This window comes from Physeter macrocephalus, chromosome 14 (genome assembly GCF_002837175.3).
Source record: "Physeter macrocephalus isolate SW-GA chromosome 14, ASM283717v5, whole genome shotgun sequence".
NCBI lineage: Eukaryota > Metazoa > Chordata > Mammalia > Artiodactyla > Physeteridae > Physeter > Physeter macrocephalus.
The window spans coordinates 12,093,152-12,111,991 of record NC_041227.1 but is presented as its reverse complement, the minus strand read 5'-3'; the positions used below and the strand labels follow the sequence as shown (position 1 = coordinate 12,111,991).

Genomic DNA, 18,840 nt, shown 5'->3' with positions numbered 1-18,840 from the left:
TCCATCTGGCAAGTGGTTCATTCAGGGGTCTTCTGGATTTAGTCGGTAACTTTCAAATCATGTTGAGTCCTAAGCTGGGATCCAGCCTACAAAACCAGACAAAATTCACCTCTAATGCAGGGACCTTAAACTCTCATAAATGAGTAAAAGGGGCCAGGTGGAAACTCTGCTGAACCAGCCAGCGTTTCTGAAGACGGCAGCCACTCACTGCGGCCAACTGTGGCCGCATGGGAAGATAAAGCATCTTACGACTTTTCAAGAGAAGCTGGAAATCCAGCATTTCCTGTGAAATCTCCCAACTGTTAAATGTTGATATCGAATCCAAAATTTTCTGAAAGCACCGTGTGGCCCATGGAAAACACATCTGCAAACCACACTGTGTCCGTGGGGCGCCATGTGCTACCGCTGGGTGCAAGGAAATGTGTTACAGGCAGGAGGGTCAGCATATACAAAGGCCCTGAGTAAGAAGTAAGGTTAGGGAACCAGCAATCTGCCAGTTGGTGGGGGTGGGGGCAAAGAGAAGCGAGATCCAGTCTTCCAGAAAGACCTAACCGGGAGCGGCGTGAGGTACGCTGCAGAGCACAGGGAGCAGGTCAGCCTGCTTTGGCGGGGAGTCTGAGATTCAGGGAACAGGGGAGTAGTTGAGAGTTAGCATGTGTCAGCTAACAGCAGCATCCCTCTTCCTTCCTGCCCCCCAGTATCGTGCACCCAGTAAACATGAATTTCAAGTGTCAAGTCCAAGGCTAGGCACAGGCGACACACAGGTACACCCTGGCAGTCTTCCCGGGAAAGCCCCCAAGCTGAGATCCAATGTCCACTCACCCCCAATACAAGAATCCCATTTCACTTGCCCGTCTCCTCCACGGCCTTGAGCTCCACAAGGGCAGGAACTGGGGGTTTTACGTTCATCCCTGTGACTCCACTGCCTGAGATGCTTCCGGGTGGTGTCTGCAGCAATGCCTGACGAATCATTATTGAGCAGCTATTACGCACTAATACCCTGTACCTATGCCCACAGGTGGATGAAACAGTGCGGCCTCTTGCACCTGGGTGCTCCCATTCTGGCAGACTTCAGTTAATGAATGACATCTAACTCTGTCTAGAGTACGACCAAAGGCCTTCTCCCTCCAGGAAGCCTTCCCTGACTGCCCTGCCAGACAGACCATCACACCTTGCGCCCTGAGTTCTTAAAGCTCTGACAGTGCCCTCATCCCGGGCCTGTATAATGAGTTCATCCTCTCTCGCCTCACTCTCCCATGCAAACTCTTTCAATGGATTCCCAGAGCACCTGGGATCGAATCTGAACCCCTCACCCCTTACCTGCCTGATTTGGCCCCTGCTACCCACTGTGGCCTCATCTCAACACCCCCCAGCCACTCACCCCCTCCAGCCACGCTGGCCTCCTCGCTGTTCCTCAATTTACTCAAGGCTCATTGCAGCCTTGGGGCTTTTTCACGCCTGCTGTTCCCCCTGCCAGGAATGTTGTTCCCCCTGCCAGGAATGTTGTTCCCCCAGATCTTCTCATGGTTGGCTCTTGCTTGTCATCCAGATCTTGGTTAAAACGTCACCTTCCCCAAGAGGCCCTTCCTGACCACCCTGGCTGAAATCACACCCCCTTTCCTCACCTCCTCACATCAACCTACTTACTTCCTTAAAGCACCCATCAAGTCACTGAAATTCCCTTCCTTATTTGTATTTATCTACTTTCTGATTCCCCTACTGGCCTGTTATCTCCAGGAGGGCAGGAGTTTCCTCTGTCCTGTTCAGTGCTTGCACACAATAAGGGCTCAATAAACAATGACTGGCATAGATGAAGGAATCAATTTTGTCTCCCTAGAATCTGAGGATCCTAGAGGGCAAACGCCACGTTCCTCCCATGAAGCCTCCACAAAACTACACAGATTTTATTCCTTGGTTTTTCTTCACGTGGCATCCATGAGTTTTGTCTCTGATAAGGGCAGAAACAGGCCACTCCTTAAGCTCCATCACGTTTCCATCACCCTTGCCCACAATGTGCTGAGCATGTCACATGTGTTTTCTCTCTGTATCCTCCGACAATCCGGCAAGGCAAACATTTCATTCTCTCTCATTAATTGGTCATTTACTGAGGCTCAGAGAGGTTAAGAAACTTGCCCAAAGTCACACAGCTAGAAGGCGGGGGAAGCAGGACTTGAGTCCAAGTCTGATTCAGAGCCTAACCCTTGAAGGTTATAAAGATAAATCAGACACTTTTCGGATTCCTGGAGTCCCCCATCTAGTTGTAGAGACAGGTAATGATCAAGGAAAAACAAAATGTGCTGCATAGAGACAAAAATGGATAAACGCAGCAGAGTGTGGTGAGAGAAAGTACTGGGTTCAAATCCCAGCCCCCAATTTGTGCCCAGGTGACCTTGTGCAGGACCTGTTCCCTCTCTGCCTCAGTGTCCTCACCCTTAATATGGGAACAATGGCAGTAAACTGCCTCACAGTGTCACACAAAGATTAAAAGGCAGGGCCACATGGCAGCACCTGGAGCAGAGAAAGGCTCCACGATTGTGTCTCTGTAGCTGCTGGTTCCTTCCATCGCAGGGGGCCCGGGTGCTCCTGGAGGAGGAGCTGGGTCCTGACCAGGAAGGAGGAGGATCACCAGCCCGGGGGCTGTGTGCAGAGCAAAGCGGCGCAAGGAGGAGAGTTTTTATCAGCACGATCTCCTGCAGGAAGTCTGGTCTTTAAGGGCCCGATGACTGCCAAACAAGCTTCAATCCTGGCCCTGTTTCAAATGGGCAGTCAAAGAAATCTCCCCTAATCCTTCCTGAGGAGACAGAACACCCTGCTGAAGCCCTAATCACAGACAGGTTAGCCCATCCAGCTGGACTAAGCTCTCCAAAGGGTTTGGCAAGAGGCGGGGAGGTCCTCTGACCCTGGGGGGCCGGAAGCAAACCCCTCCTCGAGAGAAACCTCCTTTCTGCCCAGGGATTAGGAATTAGCTGATGGAGATCAGCCCGGCTGCCCCCTCCCTGCTTCCCACAGGTCTGGGGCCCACACCCTCCCCTCCACGGACCCTCCCAGGGAACATGGAGCTGGGGTCAACTAACCCTGAGGGCAAAAGGGCAGCCTGACTCCAAGGCATCCAGGCCAACTCCAGGGGCCCAACCACCCCAAAATCCCCTGCCTGCTGCCCCAAGCCATGACCAATCAGCTCCCCCTGGCCCCCTGCCCCCGGCTTCACACTGGTCTCCAGCAGCCCATCCAACATCTGTTCAATGTGCGAACGTCTCCTGGGCATCTGGACCTTAACACGTCCAAACGGTCTCTGTGTCTTCCCTCAGCTGGCTTCCAGACCACTGCACTCGCCAGCGGGCCTCCCACCTCTCTGCCCACTCCCTCTCAGTCTCCTTTGCTGCTTCCTCCTCCTCCCCAGAGCCCAGTCCCTGCCTCATCCCTCTGTCCACCCATCCCCCTGCAGATTTCATTCAGTCTCATGGCTTTGAAAACCATCTAAATGCCCACATCCCCTGCACTTAGGTCTCCAAGCCAGACTTTTCTCTCCGAGTCAAGATTTCATATCCAACTAACAAGTCGACACCTCTGTCCGGGAGCCTGTCTCAGTGTAGGCATCCAAATGGAGCCTCTGGGCTCCACTTCCACCCGCCGAAACCTGCCTCTGTCTCCCCTTTCGCAGCAATCAGCACTCCGGCCCTTCCAGGTGCTCAAGATCCTTAATTCCCTTTTTCTCCACCCCATCAGCCAATGCTGTCACCTTCCACATGATCCAGAATGCAACTACTTGCCCCCATCTCCACGGTGACTACCCTAGTCCATGGCACCTGTCACCTGGTCTATGGCAATATAATAATTACAGCCGCTTTTACCCCAGGACTCTTCAAAATCTTTTGGGAAGCGGGTGGGGTGTAAGTTAATAAATTCTCAACAAAATCCCAGCCTCACAGGCAAGCTTCTCTCCCCACAAGCTTCGTGCGGTCAGGAGCCCTGGGCATTCTTCTACCCTCTCCAGAGCACCGACCACTAGGTCTAACACACAGTAGGGCCTGGAAACAGCCTGATGGTTTTACAGGCACTGCATTTCTCCTGCTTCTCCCAATCCCCAGCCCCCTCCCCCAGGTGAATGAGATTTAAACCTGGGTTTAGGATCCAATCCCATCTTACCTGTGCTCTGACCCTTTGATCCTTGGTTATAAAATAGGGGCGGGGGTAATAATGTTTTATTATTAGGAAATAATGTAATTCCCAGACAGAGAAATTGGAAGCCCTACGTACTGAAACCATATGGACCTCCCCTTCCCCTCGTGTATCTCAGGAAGGGAGGCCTCACCAGACACCAACCCAGCCAACATCTTGATCTCAGACTTCTAGCCTCTAGAACTAAGAGAAAATAAATTTCTGTTAAGCTGCCAAGACTGTGATACTTTGTTATGACAGTGCAAAAAGGCTAATTCAAAGGTCTACATTTGCTCTTCCAAAACCTTTGAAATCAACTCCCTGCATTAAATACCTTTCCGCTTGACATATCTATAGGGGCTTCTCTCTGCTTGAATGCTAGAGCAACGTTTTTCAATCCATGGTGGAAAACCCGCTCACAGTTTGTGAAATCAATTTCATGGGTTTCACTCAGCACTATTTTTGAAATGAATGAAGAAATGAGTAGAATAGAATAGAATAGAACAGAATAGACAGGTATTTTCAGAGTGTAACAAGCACAGTAAAGTTTGTGAAACTTTGGCTTCAGTCATATATTACATGGATGTGTGTACCAGGTCACAATATAAAACCTACATTTTGCAGTGAGTTGTGGTCAAAACATCTGAAAGCCCTGATATGGGCTCCCCACTATCCGTGATCTCCAAGGGCTGTTCCACAAGGATTCGAGGTGCTTTAGTGGCTCTGCCCAGGAGGGCTCATGGCGGAAGCGGCAGGGCTGAGAAAAGCCACATGGGTGCAGATGGTCTGCCCACCTCCAGCCTCCAGCCGAGACCCAGGGACACAGCGGAGGCCAGGATGGGGTCACTCACTTGCCAAGGAAGCACTTGGGGACGGTGCTCAGCTTTCTCCGACGGTCCTTGATCAGGTTCACCTTCTTGTTCATCATCATGTGGTAGAGCTTCTCCCCCTTCTCCGCGATCATGACGTAGGCATCCCGTTCCATGCCCAGCTTCAGGCCTGCGGAGGGGACATGGTCAGCACCAGCGCTGGGGAGCAGAGCAGGCGGGCATGTGGTTCCTGAAAGGCTTTCCCCCAGCTGCCCCCCAACTACCGCCACAGCCAGTGGTCACCCATAGAGCACTCCCTGCATGTCGGACACTGTTCTAGGCACCTGCCAGTGACCCCACACAAGACCTTGTAGAGGAGGGTGGGTAAGCCCCCATTTCACAGATTGCAAAGCTGAGGTCCAGAGAGGCTAAGTCCCAGGGTAATAAGCAGTCAACCCTTCAACCTGAGAATGGGTTTCCAAATTCTGAGGTTATCAGAAAACCTACTGAGACCTTCCTTCCAGGCCAGGGATGGAAATTTCCCCGTTTCTCTAGACAATTCACACAGAACTATGATCCCAATCACTGCCCCATATTTTCTACCCGGACCCCATCCAATCCTGACAATAAGAGCAATGACAAATAATAATAGCAAATGCTTTTATAGTGCCTCCTCTATGCCACCTAATCCTCACAGGAAACCTACAAGGCAAGTTCCATTATCCCCATTTTACAGCTGAAGAAACTGAGGTCCAGAGAAATTAAGTTCCTGTCCAAGGTTGCCCATCTAGAAGTAGCGGAACCAGGATTTAGACCCTCAAGCTTGGCTTCAGATCTGTGCTCTTGACCACAGCATGTACCACCTCTGGAAACTCAGCCCTGAGCTCAGGGTTTGGGTGATACCCCAATTCTAACAACCAAGGCCTACTGAGGCCACATTCCACTCATGATCACGTATGTCCAGCACTGACCACAGCCATCCATTCCGACGACAAAGATACTGATCAGCCCCAGCCAGGCCAGGCCACACCCCTGATCCCCACCCCCAGTCCTGACCACACACCCAGCCCTGATCAGTGTCAGAAGTCCTCAGCCTGCCCCAGCAGGGGCTAATAAGTTCAGTTGTTTACCTGGCCTAATGGCATTTTAATAAATTTTGATGCAACATTTAAAATCAAGACATGTCACCTAAAAATCCTGACGTCCAACTTCTCAAAAAAAAAAAAACAACAACAAAAAAAATCCAATGGACCTGGCCATGCCGGGCCCATGCTCATTCCTGAGAGATGATGGTGACTTGTACTTGGGTGGAAGCAGGGAGAGGACAGAAGTGGATGGACTTGGCATGTAAGTGGAAGGCAGAATTAAAGGGACTTGATCTACTGAGTTTGGGGAGTCGGCAGACATCAGGGTGACACCAACAGTTTCAATCTGAGCTCCTGCGTGACTGAAGGAGCCACTTACTGAGATGCGGAAGTCAAGGGAATGAGTGGGTTTGGGGCAGAAGACAGGGTGGAAATTAAGAATTCTGATTAGACATGGTAAGTGTGAGATGTCCACGACACATCCAAGTAGTGATTTCAAGAGAACAGAATATAGATATGGAGGAAACTGGGCCTCTGTTTTCTCCTCTGTAAAGCTGGGAGGTAGGGACCATTTTTAGGATCATGAGTCAAATCTGCAAGTATTTATAATCAAATCTAAACCTCATTTAGCAGCATTACAACCCTCTGCAGCAGGAGCTTTATCCCCATTTACCAGGCCACATCACTGAGGTCTGGAAAGCTGCAGCAACTCACCCCCAAACCCACCATGGCCTCCCCTTCCAAGCACGGTGGTCTCTGTACAGCAGTTCAGAGTTTCCCACCCCCAAACCGCACCCAACTATCACCCAGCTCTGCACTTCCTAACGCAAGGGGCCTCAGAAGCGCCTGGGCTCAAGCATTCATGACGATGGTTAGGGGCAGCCCCCACGGACCCTCCTCCCAAAGACTTGGTGAAACGTCAAACAAAAAGAACCCCAGGTGAAGGGAACAGAACCGTGGAGGGGACAGAGGCACGTAGGGAGCGTCCTGACTACTAACCCTCAAGGGTGAAGGAAGCAAAGAATCTCAGGACGATCAACTACATTGGCATGACCTTCCACGGGGCCTCAGTTTTCCCATCTGTCTGGTGGGCTAATCCAGATGAGCTGAGATCCCACCAAGTTATAACAGTCCCAGAGCTCCCTGCCCCTTCAAAGACCTGCTTTCTGTAGCTCTGACCTTTCTGGAAAGGATCCTACACCCCTCCCCTAGACACTGCTCACTGGACAGAAGGGACCAGGCTGCAGGAAGCCACATACGCTCCAGGGACCCGGGAAAGCCCCCAGCCACTCACTCTCGCGTTGCTCCCGCTCACGGATAATGGCATCCAGCCACTTCTGCTTCTCCTCCGCTGTCTTGGCCATGCAGACAAACCACTTGTTCTTGGCCGTGTTGTGGATCTTCCAGCCGTTGGTGACGGTGTAGCCATTGCTGTGATAATCCGCTGGCAAGGGAAGGAGACAAAGCGGGGTCAGCGAGAGCTCAGCCACACAACCCAACGTTCATCGTTATATGCTTACGAGCGAGGCCACAGGACCAGCCCTTCCTCCTCCAGAAAGACAGGGCGGCAGAGGCCTCAATGGGATCAGGATTTGGGAGTTGAACTCACTATCCTCCAGATGCTCCCTCTCCTATCTATTCTCTGGTGGGCAACGAAGACCTCGAGCGAAGAACCTCCCAACCCCTCGATTGCAAAGGGAGACACCTGATGCCTCCTTGCCCATCTCATTCTGGCACTTGGGCTACATAAAACCCTAGTGTGAGCTTGATGATGCCAAGTCACGGGCCCTTACGAAGTTGGCTGGGATGGGAATCGGCAAACCTCTCTGAAAACAGGCTGACATTATCCAGGAATGTTGCAGCCAGCTATGCCCTGAATCTGAGGAGGGGTCCACAGGTTTCGTGACACTGCCAAAGGGGTCTGTGGCTCAAAACCAGTTCAGAACCCCTGTCCTGGACGAGCTCAAGGACAAACACACCAAGAGGTGTACACACAAGAATACACACAGGATCACTGTTTATAATGGGGAACAACAGAAACAACCCAAATGTCCCTCACAAAAGGTAAACCGGGGACTATCTGTGCAAGAGAAAACTACACAGCGATGGAAACCGACAAGCTACGGAGAGCTACGTGCAGAAGCGCGGATGACACTCACCACCATGCGGCTGAGTGAAAGAAGCAAGATGTGAAAGAATGTACAGTATATTTTATGACCATTTATATAATACAGAGAACGAACTAGTGGTTACCAGTGGGGAGAGGGAAGGGGGAAGGGACAAGTTAGGGGTATGGGATTAAGAGATACAAACTACTATGTATAAAATAGATAAGCAACACGGATATATTGTACAGCACAGGGGAATATAGCCACTATTTTGCAGTAACTAAATGGAGTACAATCTATACAAATATTGAATCACTATGTTGTACACCTGAAACTAATAGAATGTTGTAAATCAACTAAACCTCAATTAAAAAAAAAAAAGAGGAATCCACATTCTGGGCCAGTGCTACCCAGAGAAACACAGTGAGAAGCAATAATAATAATAAATACATATGTATAAGTTTATATGTATTTGTAATCATATAACCATTTAAATAAGAAAACAGAAATTTTAATTAAAATGTTTAGCAATGCACATTTAGGAGGTAAAAATATGTTTAAAAAGCAAGAAAATAATCATCACAAAATTCAGAGAGTGGTTACTTCGGGGGGGAAGGAGGCACTGTGGCCAAGGGAGGGGCGTGTGAGGGGCTTCTGGGGTGCAGGCAGCAGTTTATTTCTTAACCTGAATGGTGACCACCCAGGGGTTTGCTTTATGTGCATATGTTTTAGGCACTTTTCTGTGGGCAGGTTATCTTTCCTGATCAAAGGAAAAAACTGGTGAACCTCAGCAGAGACTGTGCTGTGCAGCAGGGGGGCTGGGTTCAGGCAGGGCATGGGTGGGGACCTACCTGTCCCATCCTCCACGTTCTCCACCTCCATGACTTCAGTGTTGATTCGACCCCGGAAGATATACAGGGAGCCGTTGATGGATTTGGTCCTCTTGGTGGATTTCTTGCTCCCAGTGACCCTGAAAGACAGTGGGAAGTCAATGTCCCCTATGCCTCCTCTCCTTGGGGCTCAACCGTCTTCAATAGAGCAAAGGGAAGCAAGGCAGTAACACAGAAGGGCGCCCGGGGACAGGAGAAGTGCGGGAACCAGTTCAGAAGTATGGCATTTTGGCTGGTGGTTGGGTGACTTGAGCAAGTCACTTTTCCACCCTCAGCCACAGCTTCCTCATCTGGAAAATGGGCTAATAGCCTTGCTGACCTCCCAGAGCTACTTCTGAGCCAACAGGAGATGTGGATGTGAAACCCACAAGAAGCAACAGAAAGCTACTCTTCTAGGCTAGAAAATGGGTAGAGACTCTCAGGGTGTCTAACAAACAGGAACTTTCTGAAATAAAACCAGAATGGAAAGGAACTTGGAGTAGGAAGTCCATCCATCCATCCACTTACATCTACCTACCCACCATTCATTCATTCATTCAGGTGAATTCTCTTGCTCACCCATTTAGTCACTCAACAAACAATCTGACCAGTGCTTCGTATGGGAAGGATACCAAGTTGGGACCAGGGGAGTCACTCACCCATGCATTCAACAGGCACACAAGAAAATACCTACTGGGCACCAAGCACTATTCTAGGTGCTAGGGCTGCAGCAGGGAACAAAACAAAGTCTCTGAGAATATACCTTCCAATACAGGAGGGCAGAAGGTACCCCAAAAGCCCTCCCTCACGCCCCCTTCTGGTCACTACCCCCTGCAAGGGTAGCCGCTACCCTGACGGCCAAACCCACAGATTCACTCTGCCTGTTCTGGAACTTCACATACATGGAATCACACAGGGTGATGGTGATGGACATTTGGGTTGCTTCCAGTTTGGTGCTGCTGTGAATGTTCTGGCACATGTCTTATGAAGAACATATGTGTGCATTTCTTCGGGTTATCTACCTAGGAGTTGAATTGCTCAGTTATAAGGAATGCATACAATCGGCTTTGGTAGATACTGCTAGGCCGTATCAATTCTCCCACCCCTAGCAGCATAGGGACATTCCAGTTGCTCCACATCCTCCATAACTGGTATTGAATTTATCATTTTGGCCATTCTGGCGGCAGAGAGGAGTGTCTCTAATAAAGATTTCATCTGTATTTCCCTGATGAGTAATGAGGCCGAGCACTTTTTCATGTTTATGGGCCATCTGGTGTCTTCCACTTGTGAAATGACTGTCCCTTGACCATTTTTCTGTTGGGTTGTCTGTCTTTTTCTTAATGATTTATAGCAGGGCTCGGCAAACTTTGCCTGAAAAAGGGCCAGAGAGTAAACATTTTCAATTGTGTGGGCCATATGGTCTCTGTTACAACTACTTAACTCAGCCCTTGAGGCATGAGAGCATCCACAGACAACACAAAAATGAATGGGCATGGTTGTGTGCCAATAAAACTTTATTTATAAAAATAGGCAGAGGGCCAAATTTGGCCTATATATTTTGGATATGAGTCCTTTGCAAAGTGGATTGCAAAGCTCTTCTCCTCCTCTGTGGCCTGCCTTTTTACTCTCATCTTGGTGTCTTTTGATGAACAGAAGTTCTTAATTTTAAGGTAGTCTGATAAATCTATTTTTCCTTTATAATTATACTTTCTGTCCAATTTAAGAAATCTTTGCTTACCCCCAGATCATGAAGATAGCCTCCTATGCCTTCTTCTAGAAGCTTTATTGTTTTATCTTTCACAGTTAAATCAATAATCCATCTGAGGATGACTTTTGTATACTGTGTGAAGTAAGGGGTCAAGACTCATTTTTCCCACTGGATTATCAAACTGACCAAGCACCATTTATTGAACCTCATTGGTGCTTCTGTCGAAATTCAAATGACTGCTTACATGTACGTCTGCTTCTGGACTCACTACTCCATTCCATTAATCTTTTTGTCTGTTTTTACACCAATACTACGTTGTCTTAATTACTATAGCTTTATAGTAAGCCGTGGTATCAGTAATAAAAGTCCTCCAGCTTTGTTCTTCTTCAAAACTGTCTTAGATATTTTTGTCTCTTTCTGTTTCCATGTAAATTTTAAAATCATTTACGTACATATACACACAACCTCCCTCCTGGAATTTTTATCGTAATTACATTGAGGTTCTGACCAACGTTTGATGAGAGAATGCAAAGCACTTGCTGGTGATGGGGGGTGAGGCAGGTCAGAATCAAGGACAACTAAGATTCTGGCCTGAGATCCTAGGTAAATGATGGTGCCATTTACTGGGAATGATGACGACTCAAGGAGGAAAAGGTTTGGAGCAGGAGTTACAATGAAAATGAAGAGTCTTGTTTTAGACCCAAGTTAAGTGTAAGCTGTCTGTGACACACCCAAGGGAAGATACAGATTTAGATTTCTTCTACCTTACATACCATGTGCCAGGCATCATTCTAACCATGTTACATGTTTTATCTTAATCTATAAAAACCACCTCATGAGATGGAGACTGCTTTCATCCCCATTAAACAGACAGGAAAACAGAGGCACAAAGAGCTGACATAACTTGCCCAAGGTCACATAGCTTGAAAGCAGCAGCGTCTCTGAGTCTTTAACCACTACACGCTGCTAACGTCTCTAAGATGTTAAACAAGCAGTCGAGATACATGAGACATAGCTCTTCTGTGTCTCAGTTTTGCCTTCTGAAGAATGGGGAGGTGCGTTTTTAAAACTCTCCCTTCCACTTCTGACATCCAAGGAGCCTCTGCTTTTGAATCAGACCAGAAGCACCCTGAGTCAGAGACCTCCCCTGACCCACAACCCGGACAGGCAGTGCCTGGCATGACCCAGGCAAAGACACGACCATAGACAGACACCTACCAGCGTCAGGCGTTTCCTGTGACTACATCAGAGCCAGGCTGGGAGTTCCATCCACCACTGCGCAATCCCTCTGAGACCTCTCAGAGCCCAGCCCTCTGGCTCCTGACTCAGAGCAGGGACGGAGGCCGCCTGCCAGGTTCTCCCAGATGACAGATGTGCCCTCTCCTTCTAGCCAGCCCAGCTCATGTGCAGGCCTGAGGCACAAACGGCCTCACAAGAGTGCGTGCGCCCTAGACGACCCACTGGGTGTCCAGTACAATCGGCATCAGCTGATACTGCTCCAGTGGAGGAAGGGCCCACGACAGGGTGGCCGAAGGCTGAGCAAACGTGGCCCAGGCTGGGGGGTCACAGAGGCCTAAAGGGACATCCTGCTTTCTAAACCCCAGTGTTCTGGGAAAAGTGCCTGCTTCAGACAGCCCACGGCAGGTGGTGGGGAAGGGCTAGCGGTGGACGCTGGCAGTGGCCTTGGCATTGCCGAATAAGGACTCTCAGGATGGCTCCGGTGAGAACAGGCAGGAAGCAAGGAGGAAGGAGAAGGGGGCATTGATGGGGGGATAGGAGGACATGAGACAGATGCAGACAGACTAACAGGAATAAAATATCAAATGAGAAAGAGACACACTGACCCAGCCACTCAGAGATGGTGAAAGAGGGAGATGGAGGCCTCTGACCAGAAGGACCAAGTCCCAGAACAGGGAGGAAAGGGGGGAAGGGGAGGGGCCTGTGGCTAAAGCATCTACTATGTGCCAGGTGCTGCACCTGTGGGATCGCACTGAATAGGAACACATCACATGTGGAGGTAAGTTAACAGTAATAGCAGCTACTCCTCGTTCTGGGCACTTATCATGTGCCAGGCACACTTAACATGTTTGCCCTTGTACATGGTACAAGATACGTGATAATTCATCCTAGTTTACAGATGAGGAAACTGAAGCAAAGAGAGGCAAAGTCACAGAGCTAGAGAAATGGCTGAGCAGGGATTCAATAGTAAGGAGCTTGGCTCTTAAGCAAATGCTACTGTAAGAAGGAGTTTATCAACCCCATTTTACAGAAGAGAAAACTGAGGCTCAGAGAGGTCAGGCTGGAGGAAGAAGACAATGAGAAGCTTCCCCACACTCACACGGAAAGCCCTCATTCATCCTGTGGAAAGGTTCCTCACCACCACCTTAGGAGGTCAGCAGAATCAGACAAGGAAAACGAGGCTCAGACAGACAGTAAGTGACAAGCCCAGAGCCACAGTGGAAGTTGGAGGTGATGCTGACAGTAGGACCCAGGATCTGGACCTCCCCTCAGCCCTAACTTTTGCTAGATAAAAGAGTAAAGAAGCTTCTGGAAAGTCACCATTTCATCCCTAAAACAAAATAACAGGAAGCTTAATTCAAAAAGGGCTGCACTGGTCAGTTGTCCTCTACCTCCTCAGCGAGAAAACTGAAAGGCAAGAATTCTCTTGGTCCACCAATCTACCCACCCACTCGTGCATCCAACCATCCACTCGTGCCCCTACCCCTCCGTCTCCTAACTTTCCGTCTCTCCAATCATTCATCCACCTATCCATCAACTCAACCATCCTATCAACCAGCCTCCCATATCAGAGTCCAACCACCCTGGCAACTATCAACCAATCATCCTTCAACACACCCATCCAACTGATCATCCATCCACTAATCTCCAAACCTCCACCACCCACTCAGCCTCTCAATTTTATGACCATCCAACCATCCATCCATCTACCCATTCACTCAACAAACCATACATAAAGACCCCAACACACCTTTCATTTAAATACACCTCTCCTAGGGACTTCCACAGTAGTGCAATGGTTAAGACTGTGCTCCCAATGCAGGAGGCCTGGGTTCAATCCCTGGTCAGGGAACTAGATTCCACAACTAAGGAGCCCGCGAGCCATAACTAAGACCCGGCAAAACCAAAAATAAATAAATAAATAAATATTTAAATAAATAAATAAATACAACCTCTGCCAGCTCATCATGTCTTCATTTCTATTTCTCCAACTACCCAAACATTCACAGAGTCCCCCAACTTTCTATCTACCCCTCCATCCAGCCATCTCCTAAACCTCCAACCACTTGACTGTTCACTCATTCATCCACTCGTTCATCCATCCACGAATCAATTCATACACACATCCACAATCACTCCCATTCATCTCCCAAACCTGCAACTACCCATCTATCTCTCCTCCCATTTGACCACACATCCAAGCATACATACATCCGCATCAGTCTACCACTCATCCACCCATCCAGTCACTCTACAAAGTTTAAGAAGCTCCAGTGAAAGACACGAAGATGACAAAGATACTATCTTTCCCTCAAAAAACTTAACAGGAGAGGACTTCCCTCCCCTCAAACCATCTACCTATGGATCTTAGAATCACAGGATTCTGGTGGCACAAAGACTCTCCAAACTTCCAGGACCGTCTCGACCTACACTGTCCACTGTGGCAGCCACAGGCCACAGGTGGCTACTGTACACTTAAAAGGTGCCAGGTACAAATTGAGATGTGCTATAAGTGTAACATACAGACCAGATTTTGAAGCTTTAGTGTAAAATTTTTAAAAGAATGCAAAATACCTATTTAATAAATTTTTAAGTGGATTAAGTTGAAATAATAATATTTGGGGATATATTGGGGTAAATGAAATACGTTATTTAAATTCATTCCACCTATTTCTTTTGCTCTTTTGAATGTGACTACCAGAAAATTTTAAATAACCTATGTTCTTGGATAGTGCTGATCTAGAACAAATCCCTCAACTCAGAAGAGAAAAGGGAGGCCCAGAGAGGGAAGTGACAAGCCTATGTCAAGAGTTCAACCCAATCCCAGCCTCCTGGCCCACCCAGGCAGCCCTGTCCCAGCCTCCCAGCCCACCCGGGCAGCCCTGTCCCAGTCTCCCCAGCAACTCACCTGGATTTCCGCTTGCAATAGACAAGGAGGTTGTCAAAGAGGAAGAAGGCTCTCTCCTGGATATTGCCCGCGGAGATTTTTAACAAAGTCCCTTGCAGGAGGAGCTGGGTGCAGATGTCCGTGAGGTTGGAGCCCTGGGAGAGCGATGGGGGGTTGCGGTGCATGAGCTGGCAAATCCAGGAGCTCCCTTGGGAATGCCCCCCTTCCTTCCCACAGACAGAACCTGCACCTGCCTCCCTCGCACCCCCAAAATCTCAATGCACCACTGGAGGCACATCTGTGAGCAGACAGAAACCCAACACAACCTGATCGATGGCTTCCCTCTGGTGAGTGTGCCAGAACAATGCTGGCAGGAGCGTACAGAGATGACCATTTCACAAAACAGAGACTTGGGGCTCAGCGAGATGAAAGGACTCATTCAGCTCACACGGCCCTAGTTGACATCTGGTTTTGTTATGGGTTTTGTTGGTTTTTTGTTTGGTTGGGTTTTTGCCTCTCTCCTCTCCCCCTTATTTATTTGTGTCTTGACTTGTTACTTTATCTCCTCCACAAGAATGCCACTTCCATAAGGACAGGAAGCGTTACCAAGCATTTGCCACGGTATTCCCAGCACCTACTGCACTCTCTGGCACACAGTAGGTGCTCAATAAATGCTTGCAGAACAGGTGACCAATGCAATGTGAGCTCCAGCAGGGGCAGAGGATTCTGAGAGCACCCTCTCTAGCTCAGGATGTGAGAATAGATGGGAACAGTTCCCAAATTCTACCTGGTCATCTATGCTAAATGACCGAGATGTCAGGTGTGCATGACGTTCACTGAACCTCCATGGGGTTCAGGGCGATGTGGTCAGGAAAGGCACCGGGGAGGAGCAAGATGGGCCTGGGAGGATGGCGAAGATAAAGAGGCTGAGGATAGGGATAGGCAAGGTCCCTGCTGGGAGGAGTCCTCAGAGCCAGGGACCACACAGGTCCATCTGGAACTCTGGGGGGACCAAGGCAGGGGCAGAGAGATCCCAAAGTGCTAACGGAGAGGAAGCTGGAAAGAGACCTCGGAGGGCACAGAATCCCGGCTAAGGAAGTCCCCGGGGGGTCCCCAAATCCGTGCTCCCCATTCACAGGAATGGAATTTCAGCTGGCACATGGCTGCCCAACCACAGACTCCACTTCCCAGCATCCCCTGTGCCAGGCGTGGTCACGTGACTACATTATGGCCAGTATGCCTCACTTCTACATCATTTCCTTGAGAAAACTGCCTCCCTCCCTTTCCTCTCTTCCCTCCTCTTGCCATAGGCTGGAAGATGGCCACGGTAGTGCAATACACTGTAGCAAAGGACGGAGGAAGGTGTTGGAAGGGACCAGGGTCCGAAAGGAGCAGAGATGCCTCACCCCAAGCCTGCATCACTACTGAGAAATAAACTTTTATCTCATTTAAGCCACTGAAGTCTCTCTTTCTTACAGTCGCCAACTTTAAATACTTGATATACTTTTAAATACATCAAGATAAGGTTGGAGGCCCCATCAATAGGGGGGCAAGGGGGTGCCTCTGACATTTAGGCCCAGGGGATATTATGCAAAAGTGGTATTTTAGGGCTTCCCTGGTGGCGCAGTGGTTGAGAGTCCACCTGCCGACGCAGGGGGCACGGGTTCGTGCCCGGGTCCGGGAAGATCCCACATGCCGCAGAGCGGCTAGGCCCGTGAGCCATGGCCGCTGAGCCTGTGCGTCCGGAGCCTGTGCTCCGCAACAGGAGAGGCCACAACAGTGAGAGGCCCGCGTACCGCCAAAAAAAAAAAAAAAGTGGTATTTTAGGGGAAATTCATTTCACCAACCTGCAGATCACGGTGAAGGGAGAAACAAAGAGACGTGATGTTATCTCTGCCTGGAAATGAACTTGGGGAAGAAAGAAGGAGAATTCTTCATAGAATCTCCTTCCCCAGACACTCAATGCCCAGAACTGACAAGGAGTTCATACCTCAGAAAGATCTGCTAACTCAATTATTTCTGATACCCAGTATGGGAAACTGGTTTTGGCAACTCAGAAATCAGGCTGTTTTCTAACTGCCCACCTCAGTCTCCCCAACTACTGTCAGAGCTGGTTTGCTCTGTGCCCATGGGTCGGCTAGAAGCAGCAAATCCATTTGTCCAGTGGTGCCAGAGACCCCCTCTGGGGCCCACTCGGAGTCCTGGGAAACCAGCTTCTTTGCAATCAAGAGCTGTGCAGCCCAGGACAGAAGCACACACCCGCTAACAGAAATCACAGCCTGGACACCTGCGTGCCACAGGCAGATATGTGATGCCCACAGCACGGCGACCCAGCGAGGTAGCGCCCCTGCTGCCCTGGGGCTAGGGAATGAAGAGCCCCTTGGAGCCCCAGCATCCTTGCAAACAGGGAGAGTGTGACTCCCTGGCTGATGAGACTCCATCAGTGGTCCATGGGCCAGCTCAGAGCACAGAGCAACTCGACAGTTCCTTCGAGACCATGTGCTTCCTGTCTCCTCCACCTCACTCACGTCCACCCACCAGCCCTTCCAGGCTCCAAAGGGAGATTTTGGCTGCTTGTACAGTAAGTCTCCTACATACGAACCTTCAAGTTGCAAACTTTCAAAGATGCGAACATGTGTTTGCACGTCCAATCACGTAACTTAGTTTTCGTGTCTGGCGTTATCTGTAAAAGTTGGGTACCGGGCTTCCCTGGTGGCGCAGTGGTTAGGAATCTGCCTGCCAATGCAGGTGACACGGGTTCGAGCCCTGGTCCAGGAAGATCCCACATGCTGCAGAGCAACTAAGCCCGTGTGCCACAACTACTGAGCCTGCGTGCCACAACTACCGAGCCTGCGCTCTAGAGCCCGTGCTCCGCAACAAGAGAAGCCACCGCAATGAGAAGCCCACACGCCACAAGGAAGAGTAGCCCCCATTCTCTGCAACTAGAGAAAAGCCTGTGCGCAGCAACGAAGACCCAACGCAGCCAAAAATAAATAAATTTAATAAATTAAAAAAAAAAAAAGTTGGGTACCTAGGCTAACTTTGTTGGACTCGTGAACAAACTGGACTTACAAACGCACTCTTGGAACGGAACTCGTTCGTATGTAGGAGACGTACTGTATATGAACCTAGTACCTGGCCCAGCTGTAGGGCCCAAGAGCCTGGAGGTCACACAGACCTAGACCAATGTCAGGGGACAGCAGAGAAGAAGCACACCCAGCCTGGGAAGCTGCCTCCCTGGCCTTGGCCAAGGACCACCCAGCAAACTGCATCTGAAATGCCAAGGACACTACAGGGGGAGGCCCCTTCCACCCCTGGCCTGCTAAGAAGCCCAGCTGACACTCGGTTTCCCCGGAATCCTTGAACCCAGGTCAGGGGTGGTGCTAAGGATCAGATACACAGGGAAGAGGCTGAGCACCAAGGTGTCCACCAGTCAGGGCTGGAGTCCTCTTTCAGACAGTGCAGAACTGAAGTGGTGACATTCAGAGAGGATGACAAAAGCTAACACAGGCATAGGGCTTACCACCCACCAACTCCAGTTCTAAGGATCTTACAAAACTCCGTTAATCCTTACAACTCTCATTTTACAGAGGAGGAAGCGGAGGCACAGAGCAGTGAAGTGACTTGTTCAAGGTCACAGAGTTGGTCAGTGAGTGAGCTGGGACCCGAACCCAGACAGGTGGTCCCACCATCCTATCCACTCACCTCTACTACCCTGTGCTGCCTCCTAGAAGGTAACCTGAAGGTTTTCTTAGGCAGTTGTTGGTCTAGAGCAGGGGTCTTCGAAGGGGCGAGAGCAGGAGGCAACCCAGGGAGGGTGGGACGAACATACAAGAACTTCTATTTATGGTTCTTCTTTTTATTTTTTTATTTTATTTTATTTTATTTTATTTTTTATTTTTTTTTGTGGTACGCGGGCCTCTCACTGTCGCGGCCTCTCCCGTTGCGGAGCACAGGCTCCGGACGCGCAGGCTCAG

General features: G+C 49.6%; 1 protein-coding gene across 3 annotated transcripts in view; it reads right to left on the bottom strand.

Moving 5' to 3' along the window:
* PREX1 (phosphatidylinositol-3,4,5-trisphosphate dependent Rac exchange factor 1) overlaps positions 1 to 18,840 on the bottom strand; it is a 266,015-nt gene that overhangs the window by 111,677 nt on the left and 135,498 nt on the right. For all 3 annotated transcript variants that reach the window (XM_024128382.3, XM_055090353.1, XM_028499708.2), the window contains 4 exons: positions 14,885 to 15,018; positions 9,012 to 9,130; positions 7,347 to 7,496; positions 5,010 to 5,157 (listed from right to left, as the gene is read on the bottom strand). In XM_024128382.3, the coding sequence (XP_023984150.1) occupies positions 5,010 to 5,157; positions 7,347 to 7,496; positions 9,012 to 9,130; positions 14,885 to 15,018 (551 nt within the window). The remainder of the gene's footprint in view (positions 1 to 5,009; positions 5,158 to 7,346; positions 7,497 to 9,011; positions 9,131 to 14,884; positions 15,019 to 18,840) is intronic.